The sequence below is a fragment of the Mastomys coucha genome, unplaced genomic scaffold, assembly GCF_008632895.1.
Source record: "Mastomys coucha isolate ucsf_1 unplaced genomic scaffold, UCSF_Mcou_1 pScaffold3, whole genome shotgun sequence".
Taxonomy (NCBI): domain Eukaryota; kingdom Metazoa; phylum Chordata; class Mammalia; order Rodentia; family Muridae; genus Mastomys; species Mastomys coucha.
Window position 1 is genome coordinate 45262717 of NW_022196909.1, and position 9137 is coordinate 45271853.

At 43.2% G+C, this 9137-nt stretch overlaps 1 protein-coding gene across 2 annotated transcripts in view; it reads right to left on the reverse strand.

The window, feature by feature from the left end:
* The window catches only part of Zfand3 (zinc finger AN1-type containing 3), a 214181-nt gene that overhangs the window by 64412 nt on the left and 140632 nt on the right, over positions 1-9137 (reverse strand). For both annotated transcript variants that reach the window (XM_031348630.1, XM_031348629.1), the window contains exon 3: positions 4767-4949. In XM_031348630.1, coding sequence (XP_031204490.1) covers positions 4767-4949 — 183 coding nt within the window. The remainder of the gene's footprint in view (positions 1-4766; positions 4950-9137) is intronic.

Sequence of the window (9137 nt, forward strand, 5' to 3'; positions counted from 1 at the left end):
ATGGTGTGAGCAGGCAGGCAGGCAGCACACACAAGAGACTATGGTGTGAACAGGCAGGCAGCACACAGAGACTATGGTGTGAACAGGCAGGCAGGCAGGCAGCACACACAGAGACTATGGTGTGAACAGGCAGGCAGCACACAGCACAGTCAAGTGGGAAAGGATGGACTCCTGGGCAGGAAAAAGAATGACAACATAAAATAAAAATTTGAGAATTGTTCACTTCTACACTTTTCCACTTGTATATTTAACAAAGACTTATTATCAGAATACATGAGGCATTCCTACACATAAGCAAGAGGGAAAAGCTAAATAAGCAAAGAACATGAACAGGTAAATACATCATTTCTGTTAGCCCAAAACCTGGAAATGCAACCATATTTCATGTGACTGACTGACGGCGGGATCTGGAGTTGAGGCAGCAGGTGAGGCACTTGCAAATGGTGCTTGTGCTGTGATTGGCTCTTATTTTTGACAGGTTAAAGGTCAACTGACACTGCAGGAACGGCAACAAGGTAGAGCAGAAAGTTTGTATAGGCAAACACTCGAGGCCTGTCCACAGACAAGAACTAACTTAGAGATCGTCCACAATGACTCGTGGATGATAGCTATTTGATTGAACAAAGCACATAATGGGCATCCCCACACTGCACCGCAAAGTATCAATCTATCAGAACAAGGCCCTAGTGAAAGCAGCATGCTCTGTAGAACCAGTCTTAGAATTAATAAATAAATGGACTAGAGGAAAAAAAAAACCTTAAATTAAAATCAAGAGACATTTAAAGTTTGGACATTCTTTATTATGGGAGAGAATCTTCCACTTTGAGACTATTATATATCAGAAAAGCTCCATCTGTTGTTAATTATCTCTGATAAACGGCTTGATGCTTCGAGCTTCATTAGAGAAAAGGGAAGAGAAAGGCACATACAGAGAGAACTGTAAATAAATCGCCCCTCCATATTTCACTTAAAACCAGCCCAGCAGGAAACCATAAAATATTTTTAATAGGTAATATTTTCCAAACACTTTACTGGAAGCTGCTGGCTTGTTCTGTCCAATATCTGCCCTACAACAGAAGCCAGTCTCAAAGGGGCAAACCAGCTCCCTTATAGATTACTAGAAATTTAATTGGAAAATCAAATAAAAAGCTTATCTGCTTGGTGGCAGTGCTATTCATTTTACAGAGAGCAGCTCAGACTTTTCCATAAAGGACATGTTAAAAGGCATCACAACCTAGACATGACGGTTCACTTCTGCAGTTCTAACACTCAGGAGGCAGAGGCAGAAGAGGGCATATATGAGACACGCCCAGGCTCATGGTGAGATTTACTTTCAACACCCCACCCCACCTCCATTTTTAAATCTCTAGTAAGCTAAGGCATCCCTGGAAATCATTTTCCAAGAAAGCAAAGGACATCTCACCCAAAACTTAGGAACAACTCAACAATGTTCTCACAGCATCACGCGGGGAATTAATGTCGTATATACTGAAGGAAAATTCAAGAGTTTGATACCAGCTTGGGCAACTTGTCTCACATAGGGTTACTACTGAAATAAAGAAACACCGCAGTCAGGAGCAGACTGGAGCTTACACTTCCACACTGTAGTCCATTATTAAGGGAAACCAGGACAGGCACTCACAGGGCAGGAACCTGCAGGCAGCAGCTCATGCAGGGGTCATGGAGGTGCTGTTCCTCATGGCTTGCTCAGCCTGCTTTCTTATGGAACCCAGGACCACCAGACCAGGGACAGCACCACCTACCAGGAGCTGGGCCTTCCTCCAGCAGTCACTATTGGGAAAGTGCCCTACAGCCGGATCTTCTCAGTTAACGTCCCTCCTTTCAGATGACTCTAGCAATGTGTCAACACAAAACTAAGCAGGACAGCAACAGAATGAGAGCCAAACCCAAACTCAGCTCTCAGATCTGATTCTAACAAACAACTTAAAAAGATGATTTAATGAGGAACCAAAGCAGAAACAAACAAAATTAAGACCTGTGGGTTGGGGGTGGGAGAAGCTCATGAAAGTTGAAAAAAAAAAAAATCAACAATAGTCAAAGTGAGGGGGGCAATTAGAGTCAAAAAAATAAAAACAGAAACAATAAAAAGATGGTCCAGAGATACAAAGGATCACTATTACATAGAAATAGTTCAAATAGTTACAAATAACTATTCACCCACAATCTGGAAATCCAAAGATGATGATAAAATCCTCAATTAAGCCATGAAAAATAGAACATGTAAACTGACCTACAGCAAGCTAGCAACCCTTAGGAACAGGAGAGCTGGATGGCACCCCACATGGCCTGCCAAACCTCTGTAACCCACTCCAACCACTTAAAGGGGAAGAATTCTCTCAAACTCACGTACAAGACCATATTACCTCAACACCAAAACAGACAAGGACGGGTACACACACACAAAAATTACTACCTCTGGTAAAAACAACCCATAAATTATCTTAATTTGAGCAACCTCAACCCAACAGCACATTGTAATGGTTACAAACCACGACCAAGACCCAGCGCCTGGATGCAGGACGGGTCACGGTGGGCAAGCCAGTGAATCTGTGTATCACACCAGCAGAAAAAGGGACAGCAGACAAAGAAAGAGAGTAAAATTCAACATGCTATCCAGGCACTGTAGCTCTCCTCTGTAACCTCAGCTCTCAGGGGCTGACACAGGAGGACCGTTATGAGCTTGAGACCAACTGGGTTAGAGAATGAGATTCTCAAAATACAAGAAACATAAACACTTTCCACAATAAAAGCTCTGATGAACAGGGCATGTAGAACAGATTACATGATAACACAGCAACCAGTGAGGAGGTCCAGGCCACTTCCTGAGGATCTGAAAGAAGACAAGAAGGCTCTCTACTGCCATTTCTACACAATCTCTACATAAGCCCTTGCCAGAGCAGTCACGCAAGCCAAGGGAGGGCCGTCCGCCTAGGAAGGAGCAGTCAAGCCATCCAGTTCCTTCACACGCTGTTAACAGCCCTCTCTTCTGAAACGGCTTTCACACCCTTCCTAGTTCCAGTAAACAAGTTATAATATTAAAATCTCCTCTTCTGGAATGTTATAACCTATCCCTGCTCACAATAATGCCAGACTGCTCCTTCGAAAGAATAGTGACACTATCACCGTCTCGTCATTAGAACCACAGCTATTGTTCAAAGCCAGTAGCTTGGCTGGACATTCAAGCTTGGTAGTCATTAACTTTTCCACTTTCATTCTTCAGGAATGGCCCTGAAGGAGTCACTGGTCAAAGAGAAACTCCAGTAGCTCTCCTCCACAACTCACGCTTCATGTGTGAAGTGTCTCTTCACAACATTCTGTCTTCAATACCATTTCTGGGTAAGCCAGTGCCTTTCAACAGCATTTAGTGCAAAGGCTGGCCTACTAACATAAATATACACAGACTGTGTCGGGCTTCTAACCCCAGCATCCTGACAGGATTGGGCTGGATCACTTCTGGTGTAGAGTTGTCCTGTGCAATGTAAGATGTTAGCAATACTCTTGTTCTCTCAGCATTGTGTTGCTTTGAGATGAAAAAAGAGGAATAATTACTCCTGTTTGCCATCTTCTGATTTAAAGTAACAAATATATTAAATGTCCCTGCTAAACAATAAACTCTTTAAAGATCTTCTGTTTTATATTCTCAATATAACTGAATACACATGAAAGCATTTAAACAAATATTTTTTTTCCTGTTAACCTTCCCCGAAGTAGTAGACTGGATAGCCTAAACTATTACATTTCTAAATAGCAATTAAGCATGAAACATAAATTCCAACCTTAAGGAAAGCATGAGAGGCTAATACTCTGAGTTACATTGTGTCCAAAAAAAATCCTTGTATAGCATTAGGAAGGTTAGTGTCACATGCAAGAGGAGCAGGAGGGCCAGGGCATGGCTCAATAGATAGAGGCACTTATTCAAAGGCTTGACTAACTGGGTTCAATCCCAGGCCCCTTAGCCTAACAGGAGAGAGAGATGCGTGCCTACTCGCTTATATCCTCATATATTCAAAACATGCACGCATGCACAAACGAAGATATTAAACAAGAATAAAGAAAGTACCTCCTACTTCCTTCATGCAGCCTGCATCTTTACTCCCTAAGTTAAAACTTAATCAAGGCCAGTTAGCAGAGGCAAGAGCTCCATCTAAGTCTAGGCTAGGTTCAAGTTCCCAAGATTGGTGATTCTAAATGCTTGCTGTGCCGTGGAATTCTCTGTAGACTTTAAAAGCTTAATCACTGAGCTTCCTTCTCTTTTAGGCTCAAGGATGATAATAAAAACTAAAATTGTTTGTTAAATCCTCAGTGGAGGGCTGGTGAGATATCTCAGTGGGTAGAGGCACTTGTCACCATGCCCTGATGACCCAAGTTCCAATCCTGGTGGAAGCAGAGACCTGACTGCAGCACACTGTCCTCTGCCCTCTATGTAAACCATGGCAAGTGTACCTACACACACAAATAAGGCTTTCTTTAAATATCCCCAGTGGATTCTAATGTGAAGTCAACAGCTGATAGACGCTAGTCCAGATTGGTCCAAAAAACGTCACATCCTCACCCAGGGATGGAAGGCTGGTCCTAGGACAACCTCACCTCCTCTGGAGTGGCCATCTTACTCTCTGACTTGCTAATAAGCACAGCGGTCCACACCCACACACTTGTCTTAAACAGAATCTGAGGTTAAGCCGTCATGAGCAAGGCAATCACGACGAGGTCCCTGGCTGTTCTATGATGCTCACGGATAGACTTACATTCCTCTTTACTCGGTGAAGTTACATTCAGTTCTGTCGGGAGCGACGGCTGGCTGGGACTAAGAGTTGGCGTGGTTACGGAGGTATCGTTGTTGTCACTGGTGGTCTCTTCGGGAAACAAATCTGATTGGCTGTTACTCGTACTTGGGGTGGAATCATCATCTGGTTGTTTCTTTTGAAAATCTACAGAAAAAGGAGTAAGAACAGTGGTCACGTGAGGGCTGGGAAACCTGCTTAACTAAGGAGTAGGACCAGTGGTCACGTGAGGGGGTGGGAAACCTGCTTAACTAAGGAGTAGAACCAGTGGTCACGTGAGGGGGTGGGAAACCTGCTTAACTAAGGACCTTATGTCAGAGCAGTCACTAGCAAACAATGTTAGTGCCACAGGTCCTCGAAACATGGAAGAAAGCTCCTGTGGGTAACTAAAAGAAAAGCATAGAAGTGAACCGCTGACTAAAAACCAGACACAATCACGTGCATGCTTTGTACAGAACGGTTTAAACTTTAAGTTATATATTAACACCCTTTGTGCTTCGGATGAGGATAGACACTGATTTGAATGCTGAACTTTGAAAACCCAAAGATGTCCTTCAAGAGTTATCAGTAGAAAGGATCGGAGTGGGGAGTTAAGACTTATAGGTGAGAGGTCAGAAGGAAAATGGTAGCACAGAAAATAGAAAACACATTACAAATGGCAGAAAACGGTGAGTGCATGTATATTATCAGTAACGAGGATAATGTAAAAGAAATGAGCACAACAGAGAAGAGAATGAATGGGCTGCATTTAGTTCACAACAGACATAAAAACACAAAGAGATTCGTTTTCTAATTAGTGTCTCTTATTTCTTAAGATCCTCGGGAAAATGCTAGAGCATAAACAATACTATTTACTTTGTAAGGAAAACTCCAAGTTTTCCTGTTAGAGCAGAGCAATTCAAGCTGACAACACAGCTCCGCCCCCAGGCACAGGGCAGGCACGGATGAAAAGTGCAAGATGACTCACACTGGGAGGGGCCTCCAGGTCAAGCCCACCCATTCTTCTTCTGTTCCTTTCCTGTGTATGTCTCCTAGACACTTACTTTTTTTTTTTTTCTTTTTCTCTTTTTTTACAAACCCTTGTGGCAAGGCCTGACTTTCAATAGATCACAGCCAGGGAGCTGATCTGCAACATATGAAACCCTGACCCAGAAGCAGGTCGTCTACAAATGGTTTAGCGCAAGGTTCCACACAAACATGCATTCAGCGTAAGGAGGATACTTTCTTAGTCAATGTTTTGACATTTTAAAAATGATTTATCTCAGTATTATCAATTATCAAGAAAATGCTATATAAATAGGATAAAATAATGCCCTTTGCATGTTATAAGATAAAATATAAAACTTTTATATCATCTTACTAGTATACCTATGTCAAAGACCAGTGTCTTTCCAAAACCATGAACCACACAACAGGAAATGTTATGAGGCTGAAAGACATGGAATAGAATCTAGTAGACATTGAAATGGAACCTAGTATAGTCTTCGATTCCTTGAGACAGACAGATACCAACTTACTCAGGCACAAGAAACTGGAAATGCTTGTGTCCCACTGGGTCAGCGTACTTTCTCTGCTGCCCCCAGCCCCCGCCTGCCTCAGAGCACTGCTAGGCACATTCACTTCATCCAGCACCCACTTCCTAACTGACACCCAGAGAGGAGGACTGAAGGAGGGAGACCCAGGAATCCCAGAAGGTGACGGGGCTTCCTAGAGCCTGGAAGGCAGTGGTAGGCAAGGGTCCATGGACAGCTTCTTGCAGCAGGGACTAAAGTTTGCTACACTTGTTTTTCTAAAATTCTAAAATAAACAGGAAAGCTAGATTCCATTACCACACATGAGGAAATCAGGACTAACGCTCCATGCTTTTTACTGGTGCTGTTCATGGTATACTCAGGAGTATAAATCTATTAGCTAATCCACTTCACTGTTGCATTTATTTTCCCCAATTCTCAACCATCTAAGCAGGATGAGTTTCTGAAGGGAGAAAGGAGGCTTGTTTTTAAAGACATGATATACAATGTCAAATTCTCACTGCAAAGCCACCTGTGAGCCCCGATGCCCACTGCACCCACGTAAAAGAATCCTGGTACAAGACAGAAACATTCTGCTGAGTCATCACTGAGAAAATCTAAACCTTAAAATAAAATAAAATGCTAGACGTGCACATAATGCATGTTCTCTATAAGCCAAGCCAGGAGGACGGGGGAGGGAACAAGCCTGAGACACAGACACAATGAGGGAGTCTCAAGCAAACCTCTACCCCTTCCTGCATTTTAAGCCTAGGCCAAAACATTAGAATTCTTTTTAAAATAATCTTTTTACATGATTATTTTAAAAGCTTTTTATTAGATGATCAATTAATAAACTGAGCTAAATAAAATAGCTAAAAGACATTGCCTCAGAAAAAGTTATGAGTTTATAACCATACAAGTATAACAAAAAACAAAGGCGAGAGTCATGGCTACACGTCTGTTAAAGCTTACCAGTCCCAAGAAAAAATGGGCCTCAAGAAATATCAATTGCCTGAGTGGCTAAATGACTGAGACTCATTCCCCCCGACTCCCTCCCTTCCTCCTTCCCTATCACTACCTTCTACCTCCCTCTAAAAAGCCAGGTCTGCAGAAGTGACTGAACAATTCCAAAGGACTAAGTTCAATTCCTACACCAACATGGCAGCTCACAAACCTCCGTGGGATCAACAACCTCTTCTGGCCTCAGCAGGTACCCTAAGCACACATGTGGTGTGCAGATGAGCATGCAGGCCACAGGCCCATACACAGTGAATAAATCTAAAACAAAACGCTGCCACTAAATCACACATAAAATTCCTAGCAATCACTAACAATTCAGAGTGTTTATAAGGACTCCTAGTTCCTTATGGGCTAGCATTTCTATACATGAATGAGCAAAATCCATGAATTTCTACTTCCATCATCACTAGAGATGAGCAGCTCACTGCATTGCTCCAAGTCATCAGTGGTGACCTGGTCCGCTGTAACAAGGCTTCTCCATCACCACGGCAGACACTGAGCCTGGGTATGAATATAGTCAAGTGGGACAACAGTGAGGGACAGCAAGCAAAGTGTGGCTCCTCACCTCCACTCATCCCGACCCGAGTGGGACAGGGTGGGGGTGGGTAGCTCAAAGTCTGTGCTGAAGCTGGGTCTTGGGCTGCAAGGTATTCTGAATCAGGCCTGGCTCACCCTCTGCAGCAGCACCACTAAAGGACCCAGAAATGGTGAGCTCACAGGAGGGGTTCTCCACATTTTTACATCTCCTCTCCAGTCTTCAAACCCTAACTGCCCTGCAGCACAGATTTCAACTCTCCATTGCCACTGGAAGCTTTTCTTTGGTATTTCATACGAAAGAGTACTTTATGTTTCAAGCAGTCAGATACAGAAAAAAACAAAACAAAACAGAATGTTGCCAAGAGTTTTATCTCAACCCACTTACAAATAAAAATTCATTTCCTGTACCTCAAAAGTTTGGTTCATTCAAAGCACTGCATAAAAACTTCCTTTACTAGAACAGCATTCTCAGCTCCCTCCCTGCCTCCCCAGCTTATGTGCATCAGAGCCCAGAGCCCTACCAGCCCAGGTCTTCCCAGCTTATGTGCATCAGAGCCCAGAGCCCTACCAGCCCAGGTCTCTAACTTTAAAAAGCTGTAAAACCATGAGCAGTGGCAGGCCAAATCATAAACTAAAACTTGAGCCTTCTGATTAAAATCTTAAAATTCTAGGTGTTGATGCCCTGAGCTAATAGTCTAAGCAAGAACTGGCTTCAGCAAGAGTTAAGCGCCAACAGACTTAGTTACGAAACCCTGCAATTGAGTCCCCATGTACCCTACTTAAAGGGAAAACAGATCTCAATGCGGCTGGGTTTATTTAAACTTCTTTTATGAATATTCTCTTCTGGCTTTGTTAATAGTTGAAATGGTAAATTCTAGACCAGAGTCTTATCTTTTCGTGGTGATTTCCTGCATGCCCACCCCACAGAGATAGAGACAGACACAGACAGACAGACAGACAGACAGACAGACAGACAGACAGACTGACTGACAGACTGACAGACTGACTGACTGACTCTGCTGTGGATAGATGATTCCTGAGGTACTGTGAATGTGAATATGTATTATTGACATGGGCACAACCATGCCAAAAAACCCATTATCTCAGACACATGGAAATGGCAAACTCTTCCCCTAGATAGGCTCAGAGGCTTACTCTGGTCCAAAAACGTCAGCTAATATATGTGAAAACCACCAAGTGCAGCAGTGCTGAGTGCGGGTAGCAGTGCTGAGTGCGGGTAGCAGTGCTGAGTGCGGGCAGCAGTGCT